The sequence below is a fragment of the Numida meleagris genome, chromosome 3, assembly GCF_002078875.1.
Source record: "Numida meleagris isolate 19003 breed g44 Domestic line chromosome 3, NumMel1.0, whole genome shotgun sequence".
Classification (NCBI taxonomy): Eukaryota; Metazoa; Chordata; class Aves; order Galliformes; family Numididae; genus Numida; species Numida meleagris.
In genome coordinates this window covers 46,365,294-46,382,761 of record NC_034411.1, presented here as the reverse complement: position 1 = coordinate 46,382,761, position 17,468 = coordinate 46,365,294, and the positions used below count along the sequence as shown (strand labels likewise).

The 17,468-nt window shown below is 37.9% G+C and overlaps 1 protein-coding gene across 4 annotated transcripts in view; it reads right to left on the bottom strand.

Moving 5' to 3' along the window:
• Positions 1 to 17,468, bottom strand: part of UTRN (utrophin) — a 354,351-nt gene that overhangs the window by 236,539 nt on the left and 100,344 nt on the right. For all 4 annotated transcript variants that reach the window (XM_021391928.1, XM_021391929.1, XM_021391927.1 and 1 more), the window contains 10 exons: positions 13,948 to 14,093; positions 12,145 to 12,354; positions 8,152 to 8,265; positions 7,221 to 7,376; positions 5,556 to 5,726; positions 3,666 to 3,845; positions 2,932 to 3,066; positions 2,262 to 2,411; positions 744 to 905; positions 252 to 380 (listed from right to left, as the gene is read on the bottom strand). In XM_021391928.1, coding sequence (XP_021247603.1) covers positions 252 to 380; positions 744 to 905; positions 2,262 to 2,411; positions 2,932 to 3,066; positions 3,666 to 3,845; positions 5,556 to 5,726; positions 7,221 to 7,376; positions 8,152 to 8,265; positions 12,145 to 12,354; positions 13,948 to 14,093 — 1,553 coding nt within the window. The remainder of the gene's footprint in view (positions 1 to 251; positions 381 to 743; positions 906 to 2,261; positions 2,412 to 2,931; positions 3,067 to 3,665; positions 3,846 to 5,555; positions 5,727 to 7,220; positions 7,377 to 8,151; positions 8,266 to 12,144; positions 12,355 to 13,947; positions 14,094 to 17,468) is intronic.

The window sequence follows — 17,468 nt, the reverse complement described above, 5'->3', positions numbered from 1 at the left end:
CCATTCTACTAAAATGCAATGATTTTCTTATTTTCAGTACTTATCCCATGATAATTATAGGATTTCAACTTCCTTATTCAATTAAACTGGTGCTATTTGTTTCCTAATGAAAGGATGTAGAAGCATACGCTATTAGTTTCTGAGATTTGGTTGACTGCACCAAGCAATTTACAGACTGACAACAGCAGTGTGCTATTTAAAACCAGAACCTCTGCAAATTTAAATGCCTAGTGTGACTTCCATATTTTTACCTGCAAAACATCCAGCTGAGTTCCACCTCGGGGAGATCTGCATTCAGGAGAAGCAGGAGGGAAAGAGCGAGGACTTTTCTTGAGCTCCTCTAAGGTTGTCTCATGAGCTGCAATTTCAGCTTGAATTTTCTACCATATAAAAATGGGGAAAAAATGTTACAACATGTCTTGCAGAGAGGGGAAGAAGAGCTTGCTTACTACTTAATATCCACCAGAAGTAAATCCAGTCTGTAAAGTTAAATGATATCAGATTTATTTTTAACTTAAACATTTTAAATATGGCTCTGGTCACACCTTGCTAAACTGAAAATTATTAAGATTGTTATTCTATAAAACCTTCTTAAAATAGGAAAGCAATCCAGATCACAAAACCTGTCAATTATTACACTCCTGTGCTGAGGTACTAAAACCTGCATGAATTAGTAAGTCTGCGCTGAGCACTATCACCAGATATATCAAACTGTTCAGTATTAGAAAGCTATATTAGAATACCTGGGCCTCCTGAGGCATCTGAAAGGCATCTACCCTATCAGTCAGATAAGATGTCAGCTGTTTATCCAGCTCTGCTAAGTTTTCCTGCAAGACCTGCAGCATGTGGTCAGTTTCTCGCATGGTCTGAAGCTGCTGTTCCAAGGCAATCTGTCGGCTCACCGCCTTAACAGGAAAGAAAGGCAGGACATGAGAGAGCAGTTGTTCTGTACGAACGATATTAATCCTTCTCAAAACAAGGTGGGGAAGACCCAAAATTCCTATGCCAAGAGAACTGTCTTTAATAATAATATTTTAAAAAACTGTGTGATTGATATCATTAACTGACAAGTAATGACACAAGAGTTCTGTTGCTAGATACAAGACAGTGAAAACAAGTCTCTCCTGTCACCTCAGGAGGAAAGCAGGCTGTTAAAAACAGGCATTTCAAAAATTACTTAGTCACTGGGAACCAGGAACTTCGTGATAAGCTATTGCTTAGCGTTGTTTGATGTAAATCTGAACATTTTCCTTCAAAACAATAAAATATGTTTCCTTTTTAAACTGTGAAAATGGAGGTTCACATTTCCTTCCTTCCATTGCCCATCCTTAAGCAGCAAAACTTCTAAGTTCACTTGATCACCACTCCATGGAAGCACAAAATCCCCATTACCAGCATACACACACACACACACTCCAAGATAGAAAGTAATTAACAACCCCGCACATCAGCACTGCAGATACAAAAGCTGATAGCTTTCATATGGCAGTGAAATGCTACAAGAGTAAAAAGAGTACTAAATGCTAACTTAAATGACAGCTTGTAACCCCTAGCTTAGGCAAATGCATTCATTTTGCTCACTGCAATGAGGATGAACCAAAATTCTCTCTGTGACTATTCTTGATAGTAGCAGGGGGAAAAAAAACCAAACTCTCCAGTCCTACAGTCTGACTGGGGCCTGTGCTACCACAACACGCAACAAATTTATGCAACCTGAAATACAGCTAGTCCTCTTTTACCTAGTAAACCTAGAATAGATGAAACAAGTGTAATAGGAAAGGGGTAGGGTAACAGATGGAGAATGGAAAGAATGTTTTCCTTCTGTTCCCTTATTATACTGTAACTTCTTCCTAGCACTTTCAAAGAGTGAAAATGTCTCTGTTCATGTACTTCATATTTACAGTTAGCGAGCAGCACACCAGTATTTACTGCAGTAGGAAGGGAACATTAACCTCAGTTATCGAACTTTATTGATTGGCCCTCCTGAGACTGTAATTGACTTTTTTTTTTTTTTAATCGAAGTTATCTAGAAAAACAATAGAGGGGGTTGGGGGAAAACAGGAATGCAAATATGCAAGACAGAACATGACTGGTACCAGGTGAAAAACTTTCTGCTCCTAGGGTATTATTCCAAATTGAAAGCAGCTGACTTTATGAAAGTTTTTCCTCTTTTCCTGTGCTGAAGTCCTGCATCCATGAATTCAGCTAAGAGAAAGCATTTCAGCCCACTGAGCTGACAAACCAAGCCCACAAATTCTTACCAAGTGACTCAGTTCCTCATAGCGGGCATTGAAAGCCTCCAATTTTTCACTGATGATATCATCAAGAATCCCTCCATCAATCAGCGTCTGCCCAAGTTCCCGAATCTGGGTTCGATTATCAGCTGGATGACGCAGGACTGATTCCAGAGACTAATTAGCAGAAAGAGTTGTAAAGTCAATGCATCGAATATTTCTGAACTTTCAGAAGTAGAAATCTGGCTGCATGCAAAGCAGTTTAGAGTACTCTCAAGACAAAAAGTGTAAAGGAGTACGAATAAATTATGGCTTAATCTGTGATGGCACAAGGCAAATACAGTAGTTGTTTTGTTTTAGGTAACTAAACTTCACAGCACTTCTCACCTATTCATCAACATTTCACATGGTAGTGCTGGAAGGAATTAATTTACACAAGATAAGAGTGCACAATATTTCACCTCTGCATGGTATCAAGATTGGCACAATTGTTATAACCAACAAAACACCTTTTTTTGGAGGGGTGGAGGGTATTGGTCTTACAATATACATCCCAAATTCAGAGTACTATGTCAATTTAACAGGAATAATCAGAATACTCAACACGCAGTTCAGTATTCTACTAAAGAGCAGAATTCATGTTCTTTCAAATGTGGCTATCTGAAAAGTTACCAGTCTAATAGAATGACAAGAATACCTCAAGAGCATCATTGACAACATCCAACTTATCAGACAGATTTTCTGTCATTTGCACCCTTTCTTCTAGAGTGTTTAGCCAAGCTGTTTCTAAATCAAGATACTGAAGCAGCTCAATCCAACAGGACCACACCTCCTAGAAGCAACAGAAAAATTGAAATTAGCCTAGAAGGTCAGGGCATAGGCTTGAAGAAATCATGTTTCACAGGTATCTCCCAAGATTAGTCAAGCAGAACACATTCAAAAATGGAGCATTCTATACTAGATTTTAGATAGAAAAACTCGTCTCTATAGAAGTATGACAAAAAAGAAATACGCAAAACACATACAAAAGTCTCTAACCTCATCCTAAAAATAGCAGACATCCAGATAGTTGTAACAATTTAAGTACGTAACAAAATCCACCCACTCCTCTTGAAATGCAGGATGTATGCAAACCATAATCAACTTATTCTAACTATCAAGAAGTTTCTTTCTGTCATTTTTGAAGAAACATGGACAGATAACAAAGCTCTGAGATATTACTTATTTGCACAAGTGTTGATAATGGTACAGATTTTAAAAGCAAATTCAGGTGGTTTCTCATGCATTCCAAAGTCCTTGTCTCAAGAGAAAAATCTTGGAAAAGCACCACTGCAGTGGTCGAAGTTACTGGATTTTGTGACACAATCAGATATTTTTAGCATCCTTCTTCATTCTTCACCTCACCTACCTGAGTTTTGTTTGAGATCTTACCTCTAAAGTGTGGCATTTCCCCCGGATCCGATTACAGAGTAGCTGGTAGTTCTCCAGCACAACATTAAGCTCAGTTGCCAGCTCCTGACCTCCAGATGGCACTTTAGTGGCCAACATCTTGATGTTGTCCTTGAGGATTTTCACTCGCACCTCCTTCTGTAGCACATCCTCCTTTGCTCTCTGCCCAAAAAAACATATTTTATGACTCAACTGCCACGCATTCAGCTATTAACCGCTCAAAACAACCGTCAGCAGTTAACACCAAAAGTGTAGCTGCCAAAATATCTCAAGTCTAAGCACAACAAAATATGGCTAGAAAGATCAGGCTGTTGAATTTTTCCCTAATCAGGATTTGGGAAGCAGAATAGCTGAAAGGTAAGAGACAGACTTGGGCTGGACAACATGGAGACAACTAGAAGGATCCAGAAAAAAAAATTTTCCTTAGCTCTTTCTTTTCAGGTTTCAAGGACAGTTTTATGAAGCTGAAGTACCTCTGATATATAAGGCACTGTAGTTTATGGCAGAATTCAATACATGACAGCATTATTGTTGGACATATTGTTCTAAATGTAAGGCAATCAAAAAAGAAATTCCAGTTAATGAAAGGGCAAAGGATAGAGATCTATAAAATTCTACTTCATGAGGGGATTATCGAGACCTACCTCACATCATCTAAAATTTACTTCCTCAAATTAGTGGAGTTCCATTCAAACAAGAGCAGAATTAGGCAAGCTAAAGAGTTTTTCAAAACCTCATGTAAAAAATGCTTCTGGGTCAAACACACAGAGAGTGCTCTTCCCCAGTACTAGAGGCAGTTCCAGCACAACACTCTTAATGCAAATATAAGAGGATACACAATTGTTGCAGTAAAAGTTTACAGGCTCACTGACATATCTGCCAAATTAAAAAGCACAGAATATAATCTGGATTTGACGGAGGTAACTGTGCTAAAAGTCTCCCAGATTTGCCAATTAAAAGAAAGTGTTGGCTTTTTTTCTTGGCACGTGTTCAGCTGGCTGTCAGACTTTGAAATCTCAAATGGCTTCAAAGGACACAAATATATTAAAACACTTGTTAAAAACTGCTTCAGAAAACCCCTTCAAAAAGAACAATTCGGAACTTCAAATAGATGTGTCAAAACACTTGTAAGGAGTGGAAAAAATCCTTTATTTTCTACTCAGAGTAACCGTGTAGTGAATAACTCAAAATATTTGTCAAGACACACCTGAACTCCCACGGAATTGTCTAAAAACAGAGAGAATTACTGTTTGCTCTGTACATACAATCCAAGAAAATTACCTATTCAGCTGATAATTTATATTGAGACAAAAATAAATCCTTCTCTTCTTTTTTTGTCAGTGGTTCCAAAATTAGAGGTATCAGCATCACTATTTGCAACAGATGAGGAACACAAGATAACCTTTATAACAAAGCTGTTTAGAACTACTTTTCTAAATGTGGAGTTACTATACCGTGGAATGAGAAATTGAAGTCCAGCAGCTGAAAGCAGAAGAACACAGTTTTACAAGTGCTAATTTAGACAGACAGAATATCACATTATCTTCCTCTAGTTTCTTGTCCTGTAATAAGGAGCCATATTCTCAGGATTTAATGCTCTATACATTGCAAGCCTTCCTGGCTTAGAAGGCTCTGTGTGCTACTACTCATTATGAAATCCCTATGCCTCTTGGCCAAATACAACATCTGCTTTCATAGTACATGCTTTAAAACAAAAATTTCCATGAAGCAAAGCTGAAAAACAGCACTAATCTTGTCATGACCTGAGATCCTTTATATATAGATGATAATTCCACAAAAGATCAGCCCCTAGGAGCCATTAAGTTTTGTTTCTCTTTAATCAGGTCTCTACAATGACCTGATATTCCTGACCTTCATTTCCTCCACCGCATTCTCTAACTCTTCAGGGGACTTGTATTCAAAATCTTTCTCCAAATATTCTTCTTCAGCTTGGGTCATCCATTCTTGCATCTCTGCCAAATCCTTCTTCAGATTTACAGCTTTCTCCTGACTTTCAGACAGGCGATTTTTCTGACTAATGATCTAGAATTCAAGGTGAAGAAAGAAACAGGAGTTTTGATACTTAAATGTCCTTGTATATGTGACAACCACAGGTTTCTGTTAAAACATTTTCTACCAAAGCATTCTTCAGGCCTTTTTAATTAGCAAAAGAATTTTACATTTACCGCCACTGCTGTCCACCCCCCCTCTCTCATCCATGTCACTCTTAGCAGATCAACAAAATCTGGAGGTAAGGAAGGGAAGGAGGAAATAGATTTTTATCCTCACTGTATGTAAACCAGTGACAATACCTAGGAAAACAGTCAGATGTGAGAGAGGGGAGAGGGGGACAAGGAGTGAAGAGAACACTCTTCTGATCACAGATACTATATAGTTAGGTACATCTTTATACAAAACACTAGAACAACATCAGGTCTCACACTTTTCTACAGCCCAGCCAGTCTGGATAAAGGTTTAAGGTTCATCAACAGCAAAGTTTTCCTTGTCAGCCATTGTGGCGAAATAAAAATGTTTCTCCAGAAAGCAGAAGGCTTCCACCCGAAAGAAACATCCACATACTCCAGACTGAAGTGGCAGTCTATTTATAACTGTTTATTTTTCAAAGCTGCCTGGAAGGAGGTTGAAATTACTCAAGGTCAGAATAATATTCCAAATTTCAAGGACAAGAGAAGAAGGTCAGACTTTTTTTTTTCCCCCTGAGAAGAGGTAAAGCAGTGTCAGGCAAAGTAAATGATTTCATTTTTATATAGAAATAATTAAACTGAAAGGAACACAGTGAACTCTTAAAACACCAAGAAATGCACATATTTAAACAAAACTACTGTTGCATAGGGATTCCCTAACATATTTGCACTTGTGCAGGATTTACTGTGCCAAATTGAATTTCAACCATTTTGATAGAAGAACAAGTAAAACATATTTGTCAAAGGGTCAAAAATATATTGTCAGCGGTCCAGAGGAGGGCCACGAAGATGATCCAAGGGCTGTAGCACCCCTCCTGGGAAGACAGGCTGAATGAATTCAGCTTGTTCAGCTTGGAAAAGAGAAGGCTGTGGGGAGACCTCATTGCAGCCTTCCAGTATTTAAAGGGCATTTATAAACATGAGAGAAATCAACTTCTTACATGGGTAGATAGTGATAGGACAAGGGGAAATGGTTTTAAACTAAAGGAGGGGAGATTTAGATGAGATGTCAGGGGGAAGTCTTCTACTGAGAGAGTAGTGAGGTGCTGGAACAGGTTGCCAGAGAGGTTGTGGATACCCCAACCGTAGAGGTGTTTAAGGCCAGGTTGGATGGGGCCCTGGGCAATCTAATCCAGTAACTGATCTAGCGGTTGGCAACCCTGCCTGTGGCAGGCGAGTTCAAACTTGATGATCCTTGGGGACTCTTCCAACCCAAGCCATTCTATGATTCTATGAACTGTTTCACTGCTTCACCTCTTCACCATCCTCTCAGTGTCATGCAAATGAACAGATGCAGTAACAAGTATGCACTAACAACATCAGAAGAACTCACCTGTTTGCTCAGTTTCTCCCATTGTGTCTGGCAGTCCACTAACCTAGATTTTGCCCAAGTATTTATGCCTGCAACAGACTGACTTCTTAAAGCTGACTCTAGTTCTTTCATCTCTTTCAGCGATGGCTCAATCTTCTCCATTTCATTAACAAAAACCTAAACACACATAGAAAATAGAAAATTAATTTACAGAGTACCAATGATTTTGTAATTTTTAATTATATCAGGGAAACTCTAATTAAAAAAAAAGACAGCGTTCTGTACCAGACTGTTTAAAACAGTTCTGCAGTGGCCTAAATCAGAGCTGTGCAACTAGAAATACAGCTTGCCATACACAGTGCAAACATTCTCGCACACTGGAAGTCAACACTAGAACAAGTCAACTTTGAAGATGATGTATGTTAAACACCCCGATCTTTCTAGCATGCCTCAGATGCATATTCTTCCTCCAGAAACAAACATTTAAGGTTACACTGTAATCACTTAATGTCAGATGACATCCTACCTATGATCCTTATGAGGCACCACCTAGGAAGGAATCTTACTTGCAAGGCACATACAACTCCTAAACCATACAAGTTTAATCAGACACATTTGCTTATTATTTTTAATATCCTTGAAAGTTTTATGCAGAAAGTACTTTTCACTCACAGATTCAAATTGTGTATCATAAAACCGAGAAAAAAACATTTTTACGGAAGAGTTAATGTAAATTGTGGATAAATATTTTTAAAGATGGTGAAGACCTCTGAAATGTACAGAGCATTACGGCTATACACATAAGGAAGCAATTAAAACTCGTCCTGAAGATAGATAAGACAATTCTGGCAGACTTTACATAATATACCATGGGCAATAATAGTAGCAAAATAATAAAGAAGAGATAGTAAACATATGATTTCAAAAGATTCCTTAGGAAAAGAAAACTCACTGTGCACTGGTCAAGCTGTCTTTGAAGTCCTTCAGTATCTCCTTGAGCAGCCTTTTCTGTCAGTAAGAAGCCTTTCACGCCATCCATCCACTTCTGAACAATTTTTGAATTAGTCTAAATCAAACATAGTAACAAAGAGTTAATAATGCTGCAAGTGTATGGCAGTTGTGTTTCAACAGTTTTTATTCAGTGTTAAAAGAATGTTCCAGAATGTACAAGCATTCCCCAGATTTTGCAACACATCACTTCTATTATTTTCTTCCTTCAATTTCTCCATTCTTAACTTTATGCGAAAACTTAATTCCCAGTACCGATATTCTTGCACCCATGGTTTAACCGGCACTGTACTTCTCTTGTCTATCACACAGAAACATTGGATAAACTAAGGAGACCAGCATGGCTTCAAGAAGCATGTGGCTACCCTTCACATAAAGGACCTGGTGAAAGGATGGAAATTGCCTTTTCCTCACACTATAAACTATGTACAGCCATTTTCACCACACTCTTTTGAAGGGTCTGCTGCACTCCAAAGAGGAAAATATGGCCCTATAGGTATCTGTGTGAGAAGATGAGAAGAGTGTAATAGTAAACATACTTGAGAGATGGAAGCTATGCAGGGAAAGCTTTGAAGAGAAACACAGGCATAAAAAGAAAATACCACCCAGGATTAGACTAAACACTGAAAAATTCCAGCTGCTGGGGCCAGTGGTAGCTACAGTACATACTCGCTAAAGCAAGGCACAGAAATAAATTTATAAATACAGAATTGCAGTCACCTGACCTAAAATTTAGCAGATGCCTTATATTCTGGGTAAAGTGGGAGAGGAGGGTTGCCATCACCTTCCCACACAATTGTGAATGTTCACTATCACCCTTACAAACAAAACCACTACAAATTTCAAAAAGAGAAAGATTTTCTTGTCCTGATTCAACTATGTTATATGATTGCCATTTTTAATAATATAGTTGAACTTTTTTTCATCAAAAGTTTTGGGCTTTTTAATAGATGGTATCTTTCTATTTTGACTCATTTGTCACAGCAGAACAGGGCTACTGGAGAAGCCAAGCCAAAATTCATCAGAATTATCTCCTATTCTACGCATCACCAAGGAAGAAAACACACACTTATCTTTCATGATCAATATATTAAAAACTCCTTTTTCTAAAAAAAAGTCAGAACTAATGAAAACCCATTAGACTAACATCACGTTTACACTGAGGACAATGCTACTATTAGAGGTCAAAGTCATGACACTTTCCTCAAGCCTCTTCCTTTTGGGGGGAATTTTGTGCAGTTCATTAGCCTGAACATTTTCCAAAATCAGACCCCAGGAGGCTCTAACAGTGAACCACAGTTTAAAAATATCCATACCTATATATACACACACATAATTATAAAAAGTAGCCATTTGACAAGGCATTTTAGCTTACACTTAATTTAGCTTGCTTACAGAAAGATACGCATAGCTAGCTAAAGATAATAAGTAGCTAAACTGAATTAAATGGGATTACTTACAAAGTTAGACACATATTTAAGTAACTTGCTGAATTGGAAGTCAAATATACAGAAGTTCAATGAAGTAAATGCTCCTGCACTGCACAGGTAAATAATTATCAATGCTCAAACACCCAATGTAGACTGTAGATGTGTAAGAGCTCCCAACTGTTAGAGGTGAACTAAAACAATGGATTGATTTCTAAAATTTATTCCAGCAAGGAAGATCAAATGTGCTGAATACCACCTTTTAGACTCCTGAAGAAAGCCTCACTATGTACAGCTATGCAGTAGATTTAGAACTGAAGGTGATACTTAATAAAAAAAAACAGCAAACAAACCACATGTTATTTGTTGTAATGAGTAAAAAACGAATCCTTCTACAGTTAATACAGTTTAGACAGAATAAAAGATACAGAAGTTTTCCAGCAAATACAAGAAGTAATTGATCAAGGAAGCCTCATCTACTTTTCCCTTCACATGGCTATTACAGACAGTATCACAGCAAAAGCAACGAAGCACAGAAACAGATCATGTCACCAGTGCACAAGCCATCAGCCTGGGGGAGCCTCTATCACACCAGCAGTTGCAGAAATTACATCTGAGAAGCAGGTCCTACAGACGGATCTGCCACTGACTTGTTCATCTGACTAACAAGGGCATTTTAAGCAACGTTCATTTGTTTACTTATATTTTCTTTTCAAAAGCATAAATCTGAGGAGTGCTGCTGTAGAATCTCGCACTTTTAGAAGTGAATTATGAAAAAAAGGAAACATTAAACATAAACACTTGTGCGCAGTTGCAAGTAACCACATGTTTGCCATGGCTTGCCATCCACTTATTCCATTTTTTCCCCCTCCCCCCTTTATTTTTTCCACTTTTATAGTCAGATACTTCATCAACTCTTTTAACAAGTATCATTATCAATAAAGCTATTTTTGTGTCTCTGGTATCACATCTCCAGTACTGACTCGTGGAGCAGACACTGAACAAGGAAGAAAACATACTTTCAAGTAAGTAGGTCTAGCTCAGTGCAGCTACAGATAAATCAAGACAACTGGAAAGCTACAGTAATTTGATGAGCAAGACTGAGAAATGCTCACATGCAGAGTATTTATTCTGTCATCCTAAACAACTAATAAGTGTAAGCAAAAAGAGAGGGAAGAGAAGAGAACAAGGCATTGACATAAATGTGTATCTCAGAGTTTGGAGAAAGATTAAGGACAAGGAGCTTGCTCATAAATAACCACCAAGGTCCTGGCTATGCCTGTAAAAGTTCATTTCTTTTAGGATCCAGTACAAGCCAGATCAGTTTGGTAGATCACAAGGCAGATCCCACTGACCAGTGGCTCCTCCACTGCTTGCGGCTGCTGCAGATAGCTACAAAAGCTTTCAAAAGTATGTGCGAAAGTACACGTATTCTTGAACATGTTTAAAAAAGAGGTTTTTATTTTGATGCTTCAAGTAATGCAGCCTAACAATAACACAAAAATACTACAAAAAAGAAAAACACCTTTCCTCTGAAAAGCTGCAGCTCCACCTACCATGCATAGGTTGGTTTGTGGTTTTCATTTACCAGCTCACTAGGCTAGACTGGACTACTATGCTTTTCCTTCTCTCTCTCCCTGTCCCCCCTTCTAGGAGCTCAGCAGTAAAATGAAAGGTATCTTAAGTCCTCAACGAAATTATTAGGATTTTTTTGCAGGAGCAAGCTTCTCCCTCCGGCATTCTTCCCTCCATGTATGGTTTTTCATGAGTGTGGGCTTACATTATGCTTTTAATTTTAGTTAGAACGTGTTACTCCTACTATGATGTTTTTTTCCAGATTTGTGGTTAAAAAAAGGCTTCGAGGTTTTCACTCTTTCCAGCCATAATCACCAACAGATTGTCCAACTCTGAGTGCAACATCATCCAAGTCAATTACCTGACCACAATAATGCAAATTTCAGTATACATGCATGTATCTATAATTGGGTACTCATTAAAGTTCCTGCCCTGCTGGAACTGGAAAACTCACTGTACCTAAACATTTTCTTCACTTGCTTTTTAACAGGCTGTACTAATTATGCACTATTGTTGACAGAAATTCAACTCGGAGGAACAGGTTTCCTGAAGCAGGTATGTAATTTCAGTTTTAAATGTCAACCTAATAAAGTGTTGGGCATCTGACACCAACCACAAGAGAGGGCACTCAGCCTCTGGTGGGATCAGGCCTTCAGCAACACAGCTGACATACTCATTTTGGTGTAATCTTTGCTTCTGGTACTGGAAGAAGATGAATGCTAATTTTAAGAGCAAAATAGTGCTGTTATAAGATAAAATAATATACGGGACATGTCAAAAGCCGCACATTACTCTTCTACAAATACACTGTATGCTTCCAGGTTCTGTCCTGTTCCACAACACTTCTCAGTCAGCACCATCTGAAAGCAAGAGCATAAGAAAGAAAGGCCTCTATAACAACGGAGTTGTGTAACAAAAAAATCCTTTCATTTTACCTCAAACATTCTCAACTTGGATGTAATTTCCTCCAGTAGTTTAACATCTTTGGAAGTCTTGAGCCTTAATCTGTCCCAGTGTCCTTGCACATGCCTGAACTGCTGTGTGTAGACTTTTGTTCTGTCAGAAGACTGTTTCTCCAAAGCCTTTGTTTCTTCAGCAAGTTTATCTACCCTGGGCTTCTGGGCTTCCAGTGTCTCACAAACAGTCTAAAAGGAGAAGGAGGGAAAAAATACACATACGTTTGCTTGCAGTATCAGGTGTAAAACATTCACACGCAAGCACAAGTACAAAGTAGTCACATGAGCTGAAATAACCATTTTACTGAGATTAAGACAGAACAATAGTTGAAGGTATGATGTAAGACATGAAAAAATGCTGCTGCTTAGTTAAAGTGAACATGTTAGCTATTTTACTTAAAATTTAAGAGAAATTCGGAATGGAGAAATGAAATCATTACCATGAATTTAACTTTACTAGTATATACATTTAATATGGATAGGTGGGATGTATGCACATACATTTTAATGTGTTGTGCTGAGGAAGAATCTCTTTTGTGGTGTGCTTATGCTTTCATTCTTACTTTTCTTTACAAAAAAGAAACAACATGAAATGTACCATTTCCTCTTAAAGGATAGCTAATGATGCAGTGATGAGATTGGGAACAGGGATGCATACTTCTGAAAACAAGAGCTTTCTGTGAAACAAGCCACAGAGACATAGACTGAGTCAACCCCCTGCTCAAGTCTATGCCTGACAAATTTATCAGTGCCTGCCACGGTGAAGAAGAGGGAGCTGCTCAATTCCAGGCCCACAGGCAGTACATTATCCACATTTTGTTCTGATCTCCTATAACAATCCCTAAAGATCCCACACTGACATACTATGTCCTCTCAGGTTAATTAGACTCTGAAGATAGCAGGAAGGAGGGATCCAGAGACAAACAGAAAATGACAAATCTCCAAAGGCTAAAAGTCATTGCAATTCAGCCAGTGTATGGACCAAAAAAATCTCAGCCGGCTTTAAGCAATACAGAAGAAACATCAAACAACCTTGTTTATTAGGTTCTCAAAAAAAAAAAAAAAAAAAAAAAAAAAAAAGATTACTCTCTGCCAAACAGAGGATAGAAAGACCCAGCCTTCCCCACACCCAGTAACTGGAATCTGAGAGCTCCTCCAGAGTCTTCTGCAGCTCTCTTTATTTTGCCATATAGGAAAAAGAAAACATAGTTCTGAATTCAGCATTATTCTACAAAAGCACCGAGGTGGGGGGAGGGGGAAGTATGTGGGTTTGTTTTTATTTTTTTGCTTGTTTGTGCTTAAAAGAAAGCAGCATTGGAGATGCATGACTCCTTCCCCCACTACAGCCCTAGCATTTATAATGTAACTGGCATCCATAGATTTTCATATACTTTGTATGTTCATAATAGGAAACAAAAATTCCACTTTACTGTGCTGAATTTGAGTATCAATTACCCTTATTGTTCAAAAACACTTTTTCCCTTTGAAAGGCAAGCTGGAGGCCGCTGGAGTACAGTTACCCTCTTAAAACATCCCAGTAGGATGAAACTGGATGAAGCTGTTGTTCAGGTGAACTTTAAAGACTGTTTCACCAGGAAGGCATCCCACGTCCAGCTAGGCTACATCCAGCACTTGCAGGAGCCACAAAGCAGTCAGCCTTGGATCAGCCACCTCAGCTCCCAGCTCAACCAATCACGCTCCTATGAAGGAGGACAAGTCCGGGGCCCTGACACCCCCTTTGGGGCTCCTCAGCACAAAGTAGGTAAAAAAGGTAAGGATTACCTTTGTCTGCTGCAAGGCTTTCTCAATCTTACTAGGGTCGCTCAGCCCACTTGCAATTGCCTGCTGCTTGCACTCCACCTCGTTCAGCACATCCTTCAGCCTCTGCAGAGAGCCTAAGAAGTCCTGGCTAGGCAGGCTGTCTGTCTCTGTTATTGTTAGAGATTAATTAATAAAAATACAAGGAAAGAACATATACACAAGATCCAAACTGTAAGAGATGTGAATTAGCACATTCACAAAAAAAAGAAATCATGAGAGATACTAAATCCTTCTGAGACACTCCAAGAGCTAAAAGTCTGCTAACATCAACATTTTTTTCCTTTCTAAAAAATAAATATATTCTTATATAAAACTCAATTCCATTTTACGTAATTAAGTACCTAAATTACTTGGAGAAGGGGGAAAATCTGTAATACTTGGGCTTTTGCACACTTAAATCTTCTCAACCACATATTCATACACACAAACAAAAAAAAATGGCAACTTTCAGTATAATTGGAATAGATGCACTCTCTGAGAACACTGAAAAGGGAATCTAAGTTTGGATAGAATATCTGCTTGAGGTCTTTCTTTGCACCTCTGATTTTGACCAAGTCTGCCCTCTGTGGAATTCCACACAGGAGGCTGCACGTAATTCTGGAGTTTCAGAATGAAAACTGAAGTTTTCAAAAACTACAACAAACAGTATTTTAGCTGTAAAAACAGTACTCTGGTATGCACATCGTCCAGCCTTGAATTCCTAAGCAATTCCATTACTTTGCCATGACTGAAAATTAATCTAAAACTCATTTTGATTCACCAGGTAGCTTTTCAACAGCTTGCTATCAGAATTGTTGTGCCATTTATAACTAAGGAATGAGTCAACATTTATAGAGAGAAACACAATTATCTAACATGCTCTTCTTAAAAAGATAGTACTAATTTACAGGGAAAACAAGAACAGCTTGCTATAAAGCAAATAGGAGCACTGTCACTAAAATATAGCAGATCTTGAAGGAGAAAAAATAGTCTCTCATTCATAAAAAAGTAAGTCATAATTCCCATCAAAAATGCCAGTATTGATGGTACTAAGCACCACTCAATCAGGGACTTTTCAGACACTTACGCAGCAACCATGAAAAGAGTAGGACTTGTGTCAGTAAGAAAGCCTGCCAAGTTCCCAAATGCTTGGTTGCTACACTAGCTGTTCCACCCCATTACATGGCTCTGGAAATTCTTCCACCTTCCAGCAATTCAAGCCATATTGTAAACAAACAAAAACCCTGAACAGGCATTTTCCTCTGCTCTTTAACTATGGGCAATCCAGAGAAAATCAACCATTAGAAAGAAATATACATATATATACACACAAATGTAAATGTAGCATACCAAGATACATAACATTTTTTTAATGAGTAGTAATTAGTTCAAATACACTAATGCTGCCTCAAGTGACGTGTGGCACGAAAAAGTATTACAGTCACATAAAGTAACCATTTACTGGTATTGTATACGAACCAACTCATAATAATCAAAATAATCACTCTTCACAGTAAGAATTAACATATACCCTGTAATTTGAGCATGGCAGATATACATCATTCACACAGTTTTATGCATTGATATAACTGAAGTATTCAGGCCTTGTGCAACTCAATGTATAAATGGCCTAATAATTTAGTACTTGACTTTATTTTTACTACACACTAAGTAAATGCTCTTCCACCTGGGGCCACTAACAAAACGCTTCCTCCAATTTCTCAAAAACAAAATGAAAAAAAACTGCTTGTAGGCCTGTGTTCTTCATATTCAGTTGTAGAATATTAACAGAGATATCTATTTTGTGCAATGAAGTCAGCATGATGGTTTTAATGCTCATAATGATTTTTTTAATGCAACAAAAACCCAAGTAGAACATGCCTGAAAAGCAAGCCAAATTTCAAATAATTTGCAATATCAATATTACAAAAGGATTTGTGTATGACTCCTGAGTTCAAACAAGCTGTGAAAAAAAAAAAAAAATCCCATTCTCACATTTAGATTTTGAAAGGTTTCCTTAATCTTCCATTTTTAATTTCTAGTATTATTTATTTCTGCTAGTGCTAGACCCAAACAATTTTTCAGACTATATCATTCACTTGAAGTATGGTTTTGCTGATCTATTAAATGTAGTTTCAGGAATGCTACGTCCTTGCATAATGACTCAATGCCAGAGAACAATACAGTTTATAATGTGCAAAGAGGAGGTAATACGAATATTCTTTCAGGTGAATACGACGATTTTGTCAGCTTTATCCAAAAACTAGTAGTAGAATCAGTTAAAAAAAACATATCTGGAGATCTTAAGAATAGGATGAATGTGAAAGGCTTTGTTTATGCTTTTGGTTTTGTGATCTTCAATCTTGTGTTACCTGTACTATCCTTCCTTCTATCAAATAGCTTTCCAAAAGCATTTCAAACTTCTGTTTTCACTAATCATAGTACTGTTTGAGTTGGAAGGGTCCCTTAAAGACCATCTAGTCCAACTCCCCTGCAGTGAGCAGGGACACCTACAGCTCAGTCAGGGTGCTCAGAGCCCTGTCCAGCCTGGCCTTGAGTGTCTCCAGGCATTGGGTACCCACCACCTCTCTGCACAACCTGTTTCTATGCTTCACTACCACTACTGTAGAAGACCTCTTTCTTATATCCAATCTGAATCTCCCCTGTTTTAGTTTGAAACCATTTCCCATTGTTTTATCACAACGGACCCCGCTGAAGAGTCTGTTGCTAGATAATGATGTTTGTGCAAAACACAGCACTTTCAATCAACTAACTGGAGTTTGATTTAGAGGATTTTTTTTATTACTACATTATGCAATCTCACACCTAAGATGTTTGGTGATCAGCTAACTGAACTGAGAAGACGGAATATTGCAGATTCAAGCTATAAAGCTTGTACCAATAGCTACTGAAGCCAACTGAAGCGTTTCTACCTATCCAAACACTGTGTGACAGACCAATATCTGAGGAATCAAATGAAAAAAAGATACAGCTGGCTTCTGACTACATTTGATGCCATGCAAAAAGTTTTTTACACAATGAACACATTATTTCCACTCACAGAAAAAACATGTATACACATGTAACAATACAATCTATGAATACCAAAACAAGACTGTATTGGTACATTGATGTAAAATAGATATAGATACAAAATGTACACTGTATTTTAAATTTTACTACAAGGGAATCCCAGTTTGAAATCTGGAATAAAGCCTTTGACAAAAATACAAATATTGCATTTGAAGTACTTGCTCACTGAACATTACTTACATGTATTCCTTCTCTCTAATTTCCTTGCCTTACTATTTTTGGCATTCTCTCTTTACAACTTTATTCCTAGCTGCATTTGAAAATCTGATACTAAACCTTTGACAATATATCACAATTGATGGAAACTACATGATCCAAATACTCCTTAAAACTTAATGTGGTTGAAAGAGAAATGATTAAAAAAATAATCAAGGAAGTTACTGTCTTGCATAAACAATTATAAACTCTGG